This window comes from Ricinus communis, chromosome 10 (assembly GCF_019578655.1).
Source record: "Ricinus communis isolate WT05 ecotype wild-type chromosome 10, ASM1957865v1, whole genome shotgun sequence".
Classification (NCBI taxonomy): Eukaryota; Viridiplantae; Streptophyta; class Magnoliopsida; order Malpighiales; family Euphorbiaceae; genus Ricinus; species Ricinus communis.
The window spans coordinates 16030190-16049587 of record NC_063265.1 but is presented as its reverse complement, the minus strand read 5'-3'; the positions used below and the strand labels follow the sequence as shown (position 1 = coordinate 16049587).

At 34.7% G+C, this 19398-nt stretch overlaps 2 protein-coding genes across 9 annotated transcripts; both read left to right on the top strand.

The window, feature by feature from the left end:
* The first annotated feature begins 1890 nt into the window (after nt 1-1890).
* LOC8258891 (serine/threonine-protein kinase D6PKL2) lies at nt 1891-6926 on the top strand. The gene is made up of 3 exons (XM_048369677.1): nt 1891-2097; nt 2677-4939; nt 5702-6926. Exons 2-3 carry the CDS (start codon nt 2910-2912, stop codon nt 6540-6542), a joined length of 2871 nt encoding a protein of 956 aa, XP_048225634.1. The 5' UTR covers nt 1891-2097; nt 2677-2909; the 3' UTR covers nt 6543-6926.
* Nucleotides 6927-8136: 1210 nt separating this feature from the next.
* LOC8258894 (BTB/POZ domain-containing protein FBL11) lies at nt 8137-19172 on the top strand. 8 transcript variants are annotated; one of them, XM_048369839.1, is made up of 19 exons: nt 8137-8487; nt 8567-8603; nt 9088-9225; nt 10178-10319; nt 10450-10499; nt 10967-11055; nt 11136-11241; nt 12355-12391; nt 12489-12640; nt 13141-13702; nt 14158-14436; nt 14705-14850; nt 15230-15577; nt 16184-16427; nt 16670-16725; nt 17528-17608; nt 17899-17943; nt 18040-18108; nt 18714-19172. In XM_048369839.1, exons 1-19 carry the CDS (start codon nt 8306-8308, stop codon nt 18885-18887), a joined length of 2937 nt encoding a protein of 978 aa, XP_048225796.1. In that variant the 5' UTR covers nt 8137-8305; the 3' UTR covers nt 18888-19172. The 8 variants fall into 8 exon arrangements, with proteins under 8 accessions (XP_048225796.1, XP_048225795.1, XP_048225793.1 ...); XM_048369836.1 differs by lacking the exons at nt 8137-8487; nt 8567-8603 and having other exon boundaries at nt 9047-9225; nt 11184-11241; nt 12516-12640; XM_015728280.3 differs by lacking the exons at nt 8137-8487; nt 8567-8603 and having other exon boundaries at nt 9048-9225; nt 11184-11241.
* The last annotated feature ends 226 nt before the right edge of the window (nt 19173-19398 follow it).

The window sequence follows — 19398 nt, the reverse complement described above, 5'->3', positions numbered from 1 at the left end:
CATAGAAACTATCTAGTAACTTTGGCTTACCTAAATTGTACCTCATAAATATATTTTTCTTTGTCGATAAGACTAGAGAAAAAGAAAATAAATTTTCTATTTATCTATATGAAAATGAATTAAATTTTTTCTTAATTATATATTTAGTTATATTTAATTTAAATAAATAAAAATGGAACTACCTAAAATTAATTAATTTTTTTAATTTTAATTAATTTAAATAAATTTTTGTTATATTAAATTTGAGATTTTCAATCTTATTCTGTTACTTTCAGACCTAAAAAAATTTAAACAGAGAAGTAAGATTTGAGAGAAGGAGAAAAATTATGAGTCACATGTATATATAAACAAAAATAAATTAATTAAATGTTCAACAATGTAAAAATATTTTAATAAATTATAATTTAAACAAATTAAAATAATTAAATAATTTTATAAAAAAATATAAAGTGAAATGACTAATTATATTAACTTGGAGAGTCGCGGAACTTAGATATTTCGAAACATATTTATATTTTTTTTTTCTCTCTCTCTCTATATATATATATATATATATATATAATTGCTGGGCTGGGAGAATTTTGTCCATTTGCCCTAATTTTCTAAAGAATCATCAATTTTTGCTGGTCGAATGTTTCATACTTCAAAATTCACGATTTGCCACCCTATCGGAATTTTAAGATTTTGTTTTGGTGTCAATTTCTAAATGTTTTTCTTTTTTCCTTTATTTTTTTTTGCTAAACTCATATTTGATTCCCAGCAGACAATTTTTAGTCGGTTGGAAATGATTCACACTAATATTTGAATAATATATTGTGAATTTTTATTTACTGTCTTGTTTAATGTTTGTTCAATTACTCTTTTACCAACAAACATACAAACATACAAACATAGTTTGATTTTTTTTAATTTTGATAAAGTAATAATTTTAAATTTCATAATTTTATGCATTAAAAGATTTTAATTAAAAAACACAGATACTTTGACTTTTTAACTCTTAAGATCATTGAATTAGTTGTTTCAAGGAAAAAATAACATTAGAATAAGTTTCAATACTATAGAAATTGAACAATTTTTGTAATCAATTTATAACTAATGTTAAACTATGATATCTATTTGATTTTAGCTTTTTCTAAAAAGGAAAATTTTATATTGCTCATCCTTGTGTTTCATTTAATTCTTGAAATATTAAGCTTCATTAATTCATATGTAAAAATAAAAGATAAATTTAAATTGATGAAAGAAAAAGAAAAGAAAGAAAATACAATTTTAATATAAAAAATGAAGATTTACTTTTCAATCTAGCAAAAGTGATAATAAAACAATATAGTATTAATAATACCCAGATGAAGTTTTAATTTTCTTTAATTCCCCTTGCCATGAAACAGAGCAAAAGGAAAGAGTTGTGGGTCACAACTACGATGATGACCATAATGGCAAGCATTATGTTTGATAAATGATTTGATTTGGTACCATCCTTAATTAAACTTGATTAAAAACGTTAATCATTTCAAGCTCCTGTTGTCATTATGACCATAAAACCACATCCACATATCAAATTTTATTTTTTTTAGCCTTTATTATGGGGACAAATTAAGTTCCCTTTAATTTAAGCAAAGGCATTATCAAAATTATCTTATATTTTTGTTTGCACCAAATTGTCTTGAGTGGTAAGCAAAAGAAATTGTGCGTAATATGGAAAATTGAACAAGAAAAGAATAGTTATGTTGTCAACACGTCTACATCTGAGCCATCCCCCAACTATCTTTTTCTTCTCTATTTTCATTTTCTCTTTTATTTTATAAACAATACATGAGATGGGACCCACAAATATACATGGTGGGTCCCTTTCACTCCAACAAAATAATCAGAGCCCAAAGCTAAACCAGAGCGCCTTACATTACAATACAAACACAGCAGAGCCACTGTACACCTCTCTCTCTCTCTCTCTCTTTGCCTAACACGTTAACATTTCTCTTCTTACTTTAGCTAGGGTTTTTACTCCAATCCTAAAATCACATTCGTTTTCTTAATTTCCTCTTCAATGTCTGTCCATCCTTCTTCTCCTCCTCCTCCTCCTCCTCCTTGTGGTTTCAGGTACTTCTAATACTATTATGCTTGATCTTCTTGTTTGCTTAATGCTATTGCTGCTGCTGCTACTTTCTTATTGTTTCCCCCTTCGGATGCCGTTTTGTATGTATTCTATTTGCTTTTTTTATTTGTTCTGACTTTTTCTTGTAGAATTTTGTTTTGATGGTTGCTTAGGCTTGTGGATTCAGATTCTTGCTTAAAAAGAACTGAGCATAAAGTTACTGCTTCTGAAAATTCTAATTGCATTTCTCTTTTTCTCTCTCTTCCTTTCTTTTGCTTTTTGAAATTTGGTTGTGCCTTTTGTAAGTCTCATTCTTCTTTTATTTTAATTTGTTTGCTCAAGGGTTCATATTTCAGATCACTTTTGTTTTTTTCCTAATCTTAAAATTTTTTATGATTTGATTAATTGTTTCATAAGCTTCATAGAAATGTAATAATTAATTAAAGTTCTGTTTGGCTCCAGTTTTGATTATTTTTTGCTTTTACAAAGCTGTTGATTTTGCTAGAAGAAAGTAATTTGTACTGATAAGAGCTATGTTATTGTTATGGTTGGTTTTTACTTATAAAAGCTTTGATGCATGCCAGGGCTTGGAAATGGGATTGTGGAGTGAGTGAAAGGAGGTTCCAGAGCATTCATAATTTGAGATTTTTATACCAGAGAAAGGTGTAGAGTTAGTGATCCTTGTTTTCAGAACTTTTTAAGGTTATATTTGAACTGTTTCTGTTGAATGGATTAGTATAAACTTGAAGGTGGTCTATAGAACTCTTTTATTGAACTGTTGTGAAGAGATTGAGGTGGGTATTGAGAAGTTGTATTAATGGGGTCGTACTCACGCACTTGTGAAATTGTTGAAGCAAGAGAAGAGGTGATTTCAGCAAATCATTCTAAAAGGGTTTATCAATCTCATTCTGGATTACGTGTGGGTGGCAATGATGGGGAGCCATCTGTGCTTAAACTGGGGTATAGGGATTCTCTTGAAGATGATATCAATCAACTTTTTGAGGCTATCAGTCTTAAAAACTCCTCTAAGGGTCTTGGTCTCTCGAATCAAGCAAGCACAAGCTCAAGCCCTTTAAGGAAAAATGCCATGAAAAGGCCAATAACAGTAGGCGTGCCAAATTCGCCAAGAATTGTGAGTTCTGAGCAAGTGTCTCTGAAGCAAGCATTAAGGGACCTCTGCATTTCTAAAGCATCAGAAATGGCTGCTATGAAACGGTCATCAAAGCCCATTGGCTCTCCAAGAGTCTCGGAAGCTGGAAGGATAAAGAGTTTGTACAACTCAGTTGTAGTTGAAACTAGTAGATCTGGGCATTCCATAGACGAAGGGAAACGAGCTCTGGTTGAAATATCTCTGGTGCCAGAAGAAACCAAATCAAATTCTTCTGAGAAGGTGCCTTGTCAATCATCAAACCAGAGTGTTTGTTCGTCTCCTCAGTCTCATTTATCAAAATCTTCAAACCACAGTGCTTATTCTTCTCCTCAATTTGCTGTTTTAACTGCAAAAAGTGAATTTGATACTACATCGATGCAGGACGCGATTGCTTCTGCATCCCAAAAGGTTCAAACTCAAGCCTTAAAGTTGCCAGATCAAAGTACTCTCTCAAAGAAACAAAGTGGTAATGGGACCATATTGATGCAAAGTGAACTTGGTTCTGCAACAAGAAAAGTTGGAAGTCAAGCAGTAAAGTCACCTTCCCAAAGTGCTCAGTCTTCTCCAAGATTTGGAGTTCCATTCACAAATATTAGTACTGGGACCACACCGGTCCAAAGCAAAGTCATCTCTGCTTCCACAAAAGTTGGATCTCAAGGATCAACAACAGAAATGGCACAGAAGGAGACATGTATGAATGCAACTTCCCTGTCCCATTCTGATTCTGTTGACAATATGCCTGATGAAGATACAATTATTGCCACTTCAAAAAAGGTAGCAAGAAAAGCATCAGCACCTAGATCAGGTCGGAAAGGCAGGTTATTCTATTCTCCTTCTTCCTCAATTAATATAAGCAGAGTAAGCAAGTTTACAAGAAATGCTCCACGTTTAGCAAAACCAGGCATAAAGAACAAGAGTTCCGTTAAGAAGAAAGTTAATCAGGGTACAGCTTCTGCTGCCCGTATACCCAATGAAGGCAATAATAGCTTGGCACCAACCACAGGTCAGTTGGTTTGCCATAAATGTCAATGTGCTTTAAGGAATGTAAGTGAAGAATCAAATCAAGGTATCTCTGCCAGTTTTACTGCTGAAGTTAGCTCAACCAATGTAGACAGTGGTGCTAGTAAATCAGACTTCAGTTCAAGCAATTGTAACAGAAGCAGATCCATTGGGAAAGCAAAGAAGAATTCCAAATCAAGAGAAAAAGGGGAATTTTCCCAAAGCTCAAAGAGTAGCCTTGGTGAATATAGCACTAGTACTAGCAATAGTGATGAGAGCAATGCAAGCAGGCCTAGTTGTTGCAACAGACCCCACATGTCCAAGGATATTAGATGGGAAGCTATTCGGCATGTTAAGATGCAGGATAAAGTCTTAAGTTTGCGACACTTCAACATCTTAAAGAAGCTTGGTTGTGGAGATATAGGAACTGTTTATCTTGCTGAGCTAATTGGTTCAAATTGCCTGTTTGCTATAAAAGTCATGGACAATGAATTTCTGGCCAGAAGAAAGAAGATGCCAAGGGCCCAAACTGAAAGGGAGATACTGAGAATGTTAGATCATCCGTTTCTTCCCACATTGTATGCCCAATTTACATCAGATAATTTGTCTTGTTTAGTTATGGAGTACTGTCCAGGTGGAGATCTGCATGTCCTTAGGCAGAAGCAACTTGGTGGGAGTTTCTCAGAACCAGCAGCCAGGTAAGATACTTTAAGACCACAATTTACTTCTAATTTCGGATTCCAGTTGCACATTATGCATAATCATGGAGGTAATAGAAGTATAATATGAATCAGGGAGAGAAAGGCAATTAGATTCATCAAGGTTTTGATCTCACTTCTCAAGCATATTAATGTTTTTTATGCATTTTGAATCTTGAAGCTAGACAATTGCTGTAACTGATCTCTTGATTTATGAAGCCATAGTTTTGACTTGAACTAATTGCATACAGGCTTCTCATTTACTTCTACTAGCCTGGTTTCAACCTGAATACTCTACGAACAACCTTATTTCACCACCTTCTCTATCCAGCATCTTTCCATGTGATGGCATTTGCTAAAATTGCGAAAAAAGAAATCTCTAAATTGAGTCAAGAAAACAATTCCTTAATGCGATTATATTATTATCTCTCTGTCCAATCTGGGGCCATATTGTTGGTCAGATAAGTTAGTAGCTCAAGTTTGTTTGTGCTAATTGCAACATGTTATAATGCATTTGATTGAACCGCTCATGTTTAATTATTTCAAGTATTTGTTGTATTTCAGTTGGGAAAGTTTCAAGTTGTTTGCCCTTTGCACTTGACCTACACTTTTATTTCCTTCTGTGGTTTTAAATGTGAGAATTTGATATGAGAACAAAGTTGGACACTTGATGGAATTCTTTTTCATGATTGATGCAGCTCTTGTAGTTGGTAATTTCTCATGTTATATACTGTTACTGATATAAAACTATCGAATGTAAAGGTTTTATGTTGCTGAAGTCCTCCTTGCTCTGGAGTACTTGCACATGCTGGGAGTTATTTATCGGGATCTAAAACCGGAGAACATCCTTGTCCGAGAAGATGGCCACATTATGCTCACAGACTTTGACTTGTCACTAAGATGCAATGTAAGTCCAACCCTCCTGAAATCAACTGATGCTGATCCTATGAAAGCCTCCGGTCCATGCACAGAATCTAGCTGCATTGAGCCTTTCTGCATTGAGCCATCCTGTCAAGTCCCATGCTTCAGTCCTAGGTTCTTACCTGCTGCTGCTAAAGCAAGGAAGTTGAAAGCTGAAATGGCTGCCCATTTGAAATCATTGCCACAGCTTGTGGCTGAGCCTACTGATGCACGTTCAAATTCCTTTGTTGGGACCCATGAATACTTGGCTCCTGAAATTATAAAAGGAAAGGGTCATGGAGCAGCAGTTGATTGGTGGACATTTGGTATATTTCTTTATGAGCTTTTATATGGTAGAACACCATTCAAAGGCTCTTGCAATGAAGAAACATTAGACAATGTGGTGTTACAGAACCTGAGGTTCCCTGACAGCCCACTTGTTAGTTTCCAGGCTAGGGATCTTATTTGGGGCCTATTGTCAAAGGATCCTGAGAATCGGTTGGGAACAGAGAAGGGAGCTGCTGAAATCAAGCAACATCCTTTCTTTGAAGGCTTAAATTGGGCACTTATAAGATGTGCCATTCCACCAGAACTACCAGATTATTATGAATTTGGAGTTCCATATGCGTCCTCGCATGAAACAAGCAGCAAGTACTTGGAGTATGAAGCTACAGGAGAGCACCTGGAGTTTGAGTTGTTCTAAACATGACGTCTCTCTCCTTCCATGTTGTAATTATAATGAGCTTATGATGTAAATTTGATTGGGAGTAATTGTGGTAAAGCTGTTACTGGTAGCTAGCACGGAAGTCGCATTGGCGGCTGAGTAGTTGAGACCTGGCTTAAGGGAGGACATGATGGTCTGTTTGTTAAAATACATGACTCCTTAAGACCAGATTTTGTAACATCATCGAATCTTTGATTTAGCAACTTCCCCACTTGTACATGTCTTGTCCTTGAATTTTGTTAGTTCCAGTTTTTGGGCATGGCAGCATAGACAGCATTCTTTTCTCCTAGGTGTTGTCCCAAATCAAGGAGCTTCACCATTGCTCTTTATGTAATAAAAGATTGGACACTTTCCATTTGGCAAGCGGCTTGGACATCTGCAAATTCTGCCTCTGGACGTTTAAATACCTGAATTATCAAATAACGATAGCATACAGCTCATTTTGCGATGCTCAGTAGAACGAGGGGCATTTTGTATAGGAACAAAGTTCAATAGCCCCTCTAATTTTTTGAAAAAGATCAATTCACCTTTTTTGACCTTTTTGTTCAAATCAGTCTAGAATTTTATTTTTTTAGCTCAATTTTTCCCTTAGTTGACAGAGTGAGAGTTATCCTCTTAACAAATATAAAAATAATTTAATAATTCTTAAACTTATTTTATAATCTAAACACAACTTTAAACATTTAATTATATTTCAATATATAATGGTTTTAAATTAAAGAAAAAGTTAATTTAATTTAACATTAATATTTATTATTTTTTATTGTATTGAAACTCATTTTCGAAAAAAGGATTAAATTGAGTAAAAAAGATAAAAATTTAAGTTAAATTGTACTAAAAGGTGAAAAAGGATTGGGGCAAATTGAACCTTATTTCTTTTACATACGTACTACTACCTTAGGTATGAGATCTCATCAATGTACTTTCATAACAACTACCAACTCATCACTAATGCTACCCTGCAGCAAAAGATAGCCAAGAGATCAATGGACTGCTAATGCATCACTAGGCTACTCTGCATTATGAGATTTGCATAATGATACTTGCTCTATTTGTTGATGCGAAAGTATTATAAAAAGAAAAAAAGTATTAGGTTTTGATTTGATATGGAGTCAATAATCTTCTGATCTGTAGCTACCAAAAGAGAATTAAGAAATATGATATCTAGAAGGTAAGAATCCGAGGCAAAATAGAGGAAATTGGATTTGTTTAATAGTTTTATTAGGATTAAATCCTTAAGGACCCAAAGTGTGTGAGATATAGCATCTAAAGTGATGAATAAAAATAAAATATTAATATCTCAATACCAACTCTGCAATCTCTTGATGAATTTTTTTCTCATGATACTAAATTAGAAAAAAAAAAAAAATTATGTATTAAAAAGATTCAATTAAATTAAAATATTTACGGTCTAGCTTAAATATTAAGACCGTTTATTTTTAACAGCCAGAGGTTGAGTTCAAATTCCTCTCGACTAAGTGAATTTTGTTACCTTAATTTAATTTTTCCCGTAAGAGTGTAAGAAGATCTGTACATTTACATCTCTTATAAATAAATAAAAGTAATATTCAACTAAATACACAGAAACAGTTCAAATGGGAAAGGCTGAAAGGTAACGGGTTATCAGCATCCAAGAAACGCTGCGTTTCGACTCTTGTGCCTTTCATTTCTGCGTCTTTCACTGAGCCTCTAGTCCTTGTCGACAAAATTGATGTTCCAATCCAACGGCAAACTCTTAGTTCATGGAACCAAGCTCCGAAGATGAATTCATTACTCTCTTATGCTCAAATTCCAATGCAATCGAACACAAAGAAATCTCCATCTCGACTAGGGATATATATAGCTGGGATGTGTCCAATATCCTCTGCTGCCAAACAGTCAAAATTCAAGCTCATAAAAACAGGCAAAAAATCACTTCATTTTCGTCTCCTTGTTATTCTATTATCCTGAATTCTATGGATTGTTAATGCTTGTTTTTTGGTGATGATGTTGGCTTTTGGCAGCAATCTTCGTGAGCAATCTTCGTATTTTCATCAGGCCATTCTTTAGCGCAACTGCACTAATTAATATAGGTATTAATGCAACTGCACTAATAATTATTGTATAATCTCGTTGAACCAAAGATTTGGTTAATTATTACTTATTGTTTTAGTTCTTTTTGTTGAGATTTTAGTCATATAAGTACTAGAAATTTAAACTCTTCATTTTTTGGGTAGGTAATGACTGTTTGTTTGTGGAGAAAATTTCAGACCGAATGAGAAATCCGACCATTTAACTCATTGAATCAGTCATAGTTTAGGATTCATTCATTTAGGGTGTAACTATATAAAACTAATGAAAATCTTTAGAATTCAAGAGATTTGATTACGCTCATATTTCTTATGTCTTTGTTCGCTTTAATGTCGCTAAAGTAAACATTTGTCTAGTTCACTTTTATTTATTGCCTAACAGTAAGTGCATTACTAGTTTCTAACTGAATGGCGTGTCTTTAATGTTTGTGTTGTACTGTTGCATTATGGCTGACCTTTGCAACTCGTGCAGTGAATCAAATCTGAACTGTGTTTCAATCCAGTGGAACATGGAAGTTTTCGTTAACGTTTTGAAGTTTGTTTATGGCTGCCAAGTGGATGTCACTTCTAAAAGTTTCCTCTCTCTTTTTGAGGTAAATGCTTTCATAGACGATGCTATTTCCTGCAATGTACTAGTACTAGCATGCATTTAAAAACTATGCTTTAACTTTATGTTCTATTTTGCTATGGAAATCACAATAGAACTCTTGAGGATGCAACACTGTTACCAAAACTCAAAGATAACATTAAAACTTAAATATCATATTGCAGAATTTGCTGCCTCTTTTTTTTTTTTCTTTTCTTTTTTGCTTGGAGTTTAAAGCAACTGTGTAAGATTGATGCTGTCATCTCCTGATCTGCCTAATAAGATTTTCGTTTCTTGTTTAATCTCTTACCTGTATTTGCTTCAGTGTCAAATATAAGGAACAAAGAGTAGTGGAATGAAGGAAAATGATTCATGTTATTGGTTCAAAATAGTATGCAGTTAAGGCTTAATTGTGTTGATGTAGAATTCTCAAGTGTCTTAAAATAATAAATACAAGAAAGTTGGAAGTGGTACCTATGAGGGAAATGTTGAAAAAGAGGATACTGAGTCGGCATTTTGCATGTTCCTAGTAGACAGTAAAATATATTAGTATAAGAGATGATATGTTGAACTTGTATGAGACAATAGAGTGAGAGGTAGACCAAGGATGGCGTGGGAGGAAGTAGTAAAAAGGTATTTAGCAGTCCTAGATCTTTCTGAAGAGGAAGTCTTGAATCAGAAGGAACGGTGGAAAATAATTCATATATCTGTATCTATCCGCAATTAATTTGGAATCAAGGATTAATTGAGTACAAGATGATGTCTTGGGCATTGTTTGCCATTGCATAAACTACACCAATGTTATTTTCACCCCTTTTTAAATAGAAGTTATGTCGCTCGCATATTCTCTATTGTTTTGGTAACTAACTTGTATTTCTATATCGAGATTTGTGCATTAGTTGCTCAAACAACTTGGATATGTTATTCATGATTCTTATGCTTATAAATTTCTTGTCCAGGCTGCACTTTATTTTGGGGCTGAATTACTTCTATTGAAGTGTAAAACTTGGTTTTCTGAGGTGACTTCATCTAAAAGGTCTGGGTTGCTTAAAGTCCAATTGGAAGATTTGATTCACATTTGGAATTTCGGTCTAGAGCATGGTGAGGGTGCTTATAATACTTAAAGGCTCGTAATTGATCAGAGATGCAAACTCATGCTACTTACGCTTTTAATGTTTGGTGATATCATAATGACATCCACTCTAATTGATGCATTTATAACACATTGCAGCAAATGATTTTGTTCCAGAATTGTGTGCGAGCTATCTAGCAAGGAATTTTGTATGTGCTTAACTTTCATTTTACTTCTGAGCAGTCCCAAAGTAAATTCGCTTGTTTCCACAATTAATGATGTTTTGCACCATATTATTTCACTTTTTTTGAGCTTAGGACTTAAAAGGATTTCAAATAAAATCACACACACGTACAAGTGTACATATGAAAGGAGAAATGCATGGTTTCTTTAATGCTCAAACTTAAGCCATGTCTTCAGCATGTTAAATATACAGATTATATTTGTATTGCTAGTAGTTAAATTCAATAGCAAAAGAAATTGTATAAATTGTTAATTGTGATTTGGATACTATTTTAAGCTTACTGCTATAGCTACATAAATTACTTAGTCTACGAGCTATATTCAAGTGGCTGTATATTTGGTCTCTTTTATACTTGACACTGCTTTGTTGCAATGAGATGTCTCAAGTCTCAACCTCTTTCCTATAAACTGATAAAGAGATGCTTACTTGCAGATGTGGGCCATGTATAGTAAATTTTTTGGAGATGTTCCTTATAATTTGTTATTTCATTGCATCAAGCATCCGCATTTGACAGTATATAGGTAAGTAGATTATCTTGTGTTGCCAGTTCCGTTCTCACTTAATATCTGTCTGGATTGTGATCTTCACTTATGTTTCACAGTGAGAGGCATCTTTCTGATGCACTTTTAGTTTGGCTCAATGCTAACAGAGAACAGCTGGAAGCCTTGAAGAAGGCTGAAGATGACAACACTGGCATTCTAAAACAGGTACAGTTCAGCATTTTAATGTTTATTTTATGGACCTGAAATTGGAGACTATTGGAGGCAATGCTTACGCTCTGGGTGGCATGTATGAAATTCTTATTATAACGAAAAAATACTTTAATATTTTGTTTCTACTTTCCCAGCACATTCAGCAAAGACCAAATACCATATAAGCTTGAATAGTAGAAAGTTGTTTTTCTATTGTATGATAAATTTGACATGGTGTAGTTTGTCACTACATTTCTATGTCAATTCAAAAGAAAATGTCAGTGAGCCAATGTACCTTCAAATCCGTTAAAATGGAATCAGTTTAAAATCAATCTTAGACTGCTTCATGGCATAACGCAAGCAATGAATTGAGAGATGATATCCTTAAAAACCTCTACAGGAATGTTATAATCCTATTAGGTGGCAGCAACATTATGTTCATAGTAATTGGCTACAAAATCTAATATTCACTAGTATGCTTTTCTCCTCCCTTTCTTTGAAGATATAGAAAGAGTAACTGAAGTAATTAACAGATAAACAGGAATCTACGATGGCCAAAAGCAATGTCTGAGCATATGCTGTATGATTGAGTGGTTGCTGCACATTCACTATGCTAATATATTCTATTCCTTTATATTTCATATTAAATAGTCATGAGATATCTGTGGAGCCATAAAGGTCAACTATTAGGTTGTTAAAAGATTACCAGATGACCTGATGTGAAAAATGTCAATACATATAAAAAATTGGGAAAATATGAGGAAAAAATATTTAATTAGAGGCATGAAACTGGAAAAGTGATGGTTACAGATATACAATTGAAAAGTTAATGGCTGATGCATTAACTCTCTATTTTTTCCTAATAACCCATAAAGATAGCTCCAATACTATATCAAACAAGAACCTGTAGTTATATAAATTATTACAAAGTTTATGAACCTCTAGTTGCTCCTTGTCTCTCATGTTCAACGTCTATGTCTCTCTCTTTTATATATATGGGCCACAAGATGGGACAGCTTGAGCAACAAAAGTTTTACCCCCTTTAGTGTTTTCATACAAATCTCATTGCCTAAGTTTCAATTGTCTATGATTTGATTTTCTTCAATCATTTTTTATTTGTGTTAACAGATTCGGATTAGTGTTCTGCCGTTGTGGTTTGCTGCAGGTATGAATAATTGCTTTGCATTATAAAGTCTTTTGCATCTCTTAGATTTTTTCAATAATTGAAACAATGGTTTTTATCGAATTGGGTTATAATTTAGGACAACGAAGGTCTTGCTACTTTTCAGAGCTTGCTGAGGAAAGCATTGAGGCAATATTTAGACTGATGAAGAATCCACCTGCAGATTCAATTGGCATCTTTAGAGATGGTAACTTGGACAGTATCAGAATTCGATTGAATGAATATTCCAAGGTATTCCTTTGTCCATCTCCAAATTCCCCTGGACTTCATTTGATGATTTCGGCTTTAATTATTGAGGATTCATTAAATGAAGCTTAGTTAGTACAAGCTGAAGGGACAAAACTGCAATTTCTCATTCAGTGCTTTCTGTCATACAACTTCAAAACCTTAAATTTATGGAGTAACTAACTGATTCTTGAACAATATTGCTCTTTCTTTCTATAATTATAGTTCTTTTTTTCAACTTTGCTGTATTTATATTGGAGAAATCTTAGATGGCATTGCAAATTTTCTGGATAGGCTAGTATCTCATAGTGAAAATGGAGGTTTCAAGCTTACAAATAAGCATTGTCCTTTTGCTAATACTGCTGAGTAATAAACACTAAAAAAAAGAGTTGCTTACTGTGAAACTTTCTTCCTTTTATGGTCACTTGCCTTAATTTCGCCAAAAAACTTTATTTTCATGGCTCCTGAGAGGGTTGATGACTATGGAACATTTACCCATTTTGCAGAAAGTGGACCTTTCAGGTTGTCCACAAGTAACATCGGTGATTGTTCTCCTCTCTTTGCTTCCTTCTTCATATTGTCTGGACCTCACCCTGAGGAAAAGCATTAGACAGTCTTTGATCAACCTTGACCATCTGAGCAGAGATCAAAGTGGAAGTAGATTCTGGCATAAGTTGCCACCAACTCTTTCTTTTGAAGCAGTTGAGAAGGTGGATATTTCAAAGTGTCCAAGGCTACATCTTGAATCCACCATTGAGTTCTTCTCCAAGTCATTTCCATCTTTAAGAAAACTGAGAGCAGCGTATCTTTTGAACTTTAAGACAATCACTTTGCATAAATTGATGCAAAATTGCCCGCTCATAAGTGAGGTTGACTTAACTGTTGACATTACTCCACTTATCCCAACTCAGTTATCAGTAATATCTTCTAGTCCTGCTACAGTGCCACGGGTATCAAACAAGTCCTTGAATGTCGGCAATAGTATCCCAAGCAGAATATCTTATCATTCAGGGCCATCCCTTTCAAAAATCTCTAGACTTGTATTGGAGGGTCGAAGTGATATTTCTGGTGAGATACTGAATAGCTTTTTTTTTTAGCACATCTTTAATTGAAAATAAAAAGACTAACTCTACTTCAAATATTGGCATAGCCTTTATGTGGTTGTGGGTCTACTATAATAGCTCACGATTGCTGGAATTGGAAGTCACTGATAAAAGAATCATTTGTGCATGGTGGCATAAGGATACTTTAGCAACCAAGAATCATGATTAGCTTGTCTCTTCTGATGTTATAAGACCTCCAGTATGGAAATCCATTGATCTTAGGTATTCATGACTAGAAAAATCACCATTTTGTTCCTACCAGTTTCTATGGGTCTGTTGAAAAAATTTAGCCAAGCGTTCAAATACTTGTTTAGTCCACATGAATAACTATGCAGTATTATTTTTATTTTTTTCTCATAGCTTTTTGTTCTCCCCCTTCATTGGTATGCTTAGAAACTTTCATTTCTATGTTTATTGCAGATTTGGATCTCCAGTATATCACTGAGCTGTGCGTTTCCTTACAGTACCTAAATCTTAAAGGTTGTATTTCAGTAACAGATACTGGAATATCAAATCTCATAAGCCGATGTGCTAAACTACATTCCATTTTAGTTTGTGATACTTCTTTTGGGATAAATTCCATTCAAGCTCTTTGCTCCACAATTCCTAATTTTGGTTCTTCTGTTGTCCGCCTTGAGAAAAGATGTTCAGATACACTGGCGTCTAAACTTCAAAAACTTCATATGGGTGGATGCATAGGTGAAGAGTTTCTCCTGTCTTTCATTCTCTAATTGGACAGGAATGGGAATGCTTTTCTTTTATCGATCACTGTTACCATCTGTGGAATAATGGAGATTTGACCTTTACTGTTGGATAAGAGCTTGCATAGAACCATTAAAGGAACCCTATGATGTGATTTCTGTCTGATAATGCTTGTCAGTAATTGTAGTCCTTCTTACTTTATTTTGAAGCCATGACACCTGAAAATTTCTCATTGCCATTTAAGTCGTCATTAAATTAATTGCAGGTGTTGATACAAGATCTCTACTTGAGCTTATCTCAGAAATGCGAACACTAACAAGTCTTTGCTTGAGGGATACCTGCCTTATCGATGATGTTCTTTATAGTTTCTCAGGTTCTTCATTGGAGATACTTGATGTGTCTAATACTATGGTTAGTCTTCAAATTAGTGAAATCTGGCATCTTATGAAGTTATCACAGACAATAATTTTATTAAGTTGCTTGCTCAATGGCTATATATGCATAAGCTGGTGTGAATCAGATATGCAAGTTTGTAAGCATTTCTGGTCAGATTGATTCTGTGGATTGCTAGGAGATTCCTAGGGTAAAAATGCAACTGTGGACGATTCTGATTATGAAATCAAACCTGAGTAGGCCATCTAAGTGAGCATTTGATATAGCTGACCAGCTGAAGATAAATTTATGTGTCCTTGTACTTCTTGTCATCACAACTGCAGTATATGCTATTGTATAGAAATAAAATAATGACAATATGTTTATGAGAAATATTATTGTGCTTGTATACTTGCAGATTTCTGGAGATGCTTTAGCTCACATTATCAAAGGAAATCCTTTTTTGAAGTGTTTGAATACAAGGGGCTGTAAAAATTTGATTCAGCAAGGAAGTAATGCCAGCAGGGCAGAACTTTCTTCGTCAAATCCATGTAGAGAATTATATGCTGAACTAGGCGAGAAATGCATTTTGGAAGAGATCTCACTTGGTTGGGGATTTTGTTCGCTGTCTGTAGAAGCTCTGAGACCTGCAATTACAACATTAAGGGCAATAAGTGTTGGTTTGGGTGGATCATTGGGTGAAGATGCCTGTAGCCTACTTCCTACTAAATGTCCCATGCTGGAGTCAATAACTCTTTATTTTCAGGTACAACTTGTCAAAGGTCCCTAGGAAAAGATGCTCATTTTCTCAATGACATACTTCTGGGTGAGACCTATCATTTCCCTGTTTTCCTATGGATGCTTGAACTTTATGGTCAAGATATGAAAATGTGGTCTAGAGATTTTTCTCAAATTATTGAATCGGTGTGGCAAGTTAAATCGTAGCCTTGTTAAGGCTGACCAAAATGAGAACTTTTCCCTCTATTGTAACACAGATGATTTTTAGAGTGGTACAATCTTTTCTGGAAGCCATTTTGAGATATGATTGTGCCATCATGAAGAGTTCAGATGCCTTGTCTAGTTGGTCATTCTTGCTCATCTAGCTTCTTTCATATACATTTCATTACTGTGGAATGAAGGATACTAGAAAAAGTTTGAAGCTTTTGAGAAATATCAATTTAAGGACAGATGACATAAGATGCAGACCCATCTCCTACAGATACTCTTGAGCATGAGGATGCACCCTCTATATATATATATTAGTTGGTCGGTCCATCCTGGGTTAATCTGTTCTCATTTGTATTTGTTATTCTCACACTACTTAACACTCACTAACAAAGCCCTATATTTTACTGATTTTGGTCATTTACAGGTCATCTCTGATGCTATCGTGATAAACTTTATGACCTCCTTGAAGCACTTGGAATTGCTGTCTCTGTGCTACTGTCTTGGTGATATATCTATATCAAGCTTCAAAAACTCTATACCAAACCTAAGAAAATTAAAGCTTGAGAGGGTAACTCCTTGGATGACCAATAATGATTTGGTTGTTCTTACTCAGAACTTTGTAAATTTGGTGGAATTTTCATTAGTTGGATGCAGGCATCTCACTTCAGGTTAGTTGCACTATCATTACATGTATTATCTAATGACTGCTTTTCTTTATTTTTGGTCATGATTCGAAATATAATTGTAGTTGAAAGAATATGAAATAGCTTTTGGAACCTTTCACAAAGGATCCCTTCTGCTGTTGGATTATGTGGAGCTGCATTGTTTTCCTTCTATAAGGGATATTATACATTTTTTAATGGACCAAACACTATTAACATGTTTGTTGCATTCTCTGTTGTCCCTGTAGATTCTTTGCACATCATTTCACATGGATGGCCAGGCTTGATTTCTATTCATCTCGAGGTTTGTTTTTGTCAGTTGCTCTTGGGTTCTGATTTGCTTCCCTTTCTCTTTTCAAATTTTTTCTTCACTCTGATAAGAACTGAAAGCGTAAGCTGCAATAATGCACCTACTTAATTTCAATGTCATGGAATCTGGGAGAAGTTTTATTTCAGCTTTTTTACTTTTATAATATTTTGCTTTGCAAGGTCATGCTTCTCCTAGTATTTCAGTTGTGGAAGCATCTAGGACTTATAAGATAACTCCTTAAATTTGTTATATGTTATTTGATTGAAAGGAGTTCAAGTTGCAGTTGGGTAAATGTTCAAGTTGCAGTTGGGTAAATGCTCAGGCATTCTTCCTTTTGCCAATGATCTAAATTTAGCTTCTACAGATTGCCCAGAACCAGAGACCTTTCTACTTGATTGTTATTAAGTGTGAAGTAAATTTTGGGGTGTGGTTACAACCTCTGAAGCACTTCTCTTTTTGATAGAGATGGAAAAGAACACTCTTAAAAGGAACATGTAAAAAAAATGAAAGTAAGACGAGTAGAAGTAAAGGATTGTTTTTTGTATAGGTGGCTTGAGAGAACCAAGCATGAGTAGTTGTGGGCTTTTGATCCAATTCATTCCTCTGTATCAGTGACGAGAACATATTGATGATTTTATAGATGTGTGCTTGTCTAGCCAGGCATAATATCTACCTTCCTATCCCAAGCATTTTTTGGTGGTTGTGCCTGATGTAACAACTTACTTATAATGATTTGAACAAAGCTTTTTTGCTTATGGAGGTAATATGTGTCTCTTCCGTTCATTTTGTCATCTAGGACTGTGGAGAAGTAACAACAACTGGGGTTTCTTCTCTATTCAACTGCAGAGCTCTTGAAGATATCTTGCTACGTCATAATGTGAGTGAACTTTTAATGCATTTTCCTCTTTCCTACTTCTGCCACTTAACTCCAATTTAAGTTTATCAACAGACTGTATTATCATATGGCTTGTAGTTCTGCTCCAACTTCCAACTAAGATGGCTTCTCTACAATGATAACTTCTTTTAGGAAATTCTAGTCTGTCGTTCAATGTATGATTATTTGTGCTTTCACTGCTATTGCTTTCTCCCTGAATTTAATGGATGTGGAAAGATATGGCAAGAACTATTTCATTTGATTGTCTAGATAATCTTACTGACACTGTGCAGGGCCGGGGGATACAGAGCAGCTTCATTCTTGATGCTGCTTCAAAGGTATTCTAACGGAAATACATCACTGCTTTTGTAGCTTTCATTTAATAATTAAGCTAGCAAAAATGGTCAACTTTTGCACCATTATGATGACTACAGATGCCATTGCTTCGGAAAATATCATTAGATCTATGCGATGCATGTGAAGGCGACTTTGACATTCCAGATGTAAGTTCAAACTCTAAGCCCTGGACTCATTGCTGCAGGGACTTTAGCTTAATTATTTCCTTCTACAGACGAAGTTTGGATTTCTTTTCCGTTCTTTTTTAATTTCCTTGGCTGCTTGTTTTATTTGCTCAAAAATTGCAATTCTTGGAAGATAATTCCAGGTTCTGTGACCAATATGAGAATATGATCATTTAAGGGGTATTTAAGCAGTCTAGTGATATTCCAGACAAAAATGAAATTCGGAATTTTGCATTCTGCCTGGTGTTCTGATCCTGCTGAATGGCTCAAAATGAGCGCCAATCCCAAACTGCACTCTTCCTCTCCTTGCGAGGGGCTCTGGACAGGAGAAAGACAGTTAGGACGTGACCATCTTTTGCCTTTGGAGGTTACATTTGGAATGTAAAGGTCCTAGGCATAAATTAAGGGAGAGGAACACCAGAAAATATTGGATACAGGGTGATCATGCTAACTGCATCCATAACTAAATTAATAATTGATTCTGGTTTCAATTTGTGATTTGGGTTCCTCATTTTCTTTTCTTTTCCTTTTTTAAATCTTCTCGTATCAGTTTCAACTCTGCATTCTGATTCTTAAATTTGTCTCAGTACGACAACAAATACTTCCTAAGTATTGTGAAGATAGCGAGATGCAAGTTCCAAAGATCCTCTTCAAATGTTTACTTCCAAGAGAGCAACAGAAGTCCAGTGCACAAGGACACATTAGTGCTGGTTTGGAACACTCAGAACCTCAATAGTACAGTGGTCAAGGAAAGACTTTAGCACTCAAACGGTGAGAAATAGATGCAATATCATAGACTTTTGGAATTCCCATTACTTCAGAATAAAATTACTCTAGAAAACTGCATCATTTTGATATCATGTAATTTTTATGGAACATCCAATGTACAATTCTGTGCCTAAGATCACTGCTGGCATTACATTTCCTGATTCTTGCATATGCAGTAGTGGGTTCTCTTTCAAGAATTATACACATCTGTAGTAACATCAACCTATTCTTGTCGAGATTATCCTCAGTTCTGCCTACAGGAAAATACTTCGGAATCACATATTTCTGCTGTCATTTAAATGTTAAACATATATATTTAGTTTGGAGGCCCATGCTGTACTAAAAGTATAATTTTTCTAAAAGTTTATGGATACGGTTTCATTTTGGAGGGATGCAAAATCAATTCATTTAATCCTTATTAATATAATAAGGAAGCATTAAGGTTCAATGGGAAAGTGTTCCGAGGTTAGACCAAATTTTCTTAAATGACATAATATGATTTAG

What these genes read in the sequence shown, in the direction of transcription:
- LOC8258894 (XM_048369839.1), top strand. Translation starts at nt 8,306, where the DNA reads ATGGAACCAAGCTCCGAAGATGAATTCATTACTCTCTTATGCTCAAAT. An exon ending in ACACTGGCATTCTAAAACAG is followed by an intron (nt 11,242 to 12,354) that starts GTACAGTTCAGC and finishes TTGTGTTAACAG; the next exon opens with ATTCGGATTAGTGTTCTGCC. An exon ending in GATTGAATGAATATTCCAAG is followed by an intron (nt 12,641 to 13,140) that starts GTATTCCTTTGT and finishes CCCATTTTGCAG; the next exon opens with AAAGTGGACCTTTCAGGTTG.
- LOC8258891 (XM_048369677.1), top strand. Translation starts at nt 2,910, where the DNA reads ATGGGGTCGTACTCACGCACTTGTGAAATTGTTGAAGCAAGAGAAGAG. An exon ending in TTCTCAGAACCAGCAGCCAG is followed by an intron (nt 4,940 to 5,701) that starts GTAAGATACTTT and finishes TCGAATGTAAAG; the next exon opens with GTTTTATGTTGCTGAAGTCC.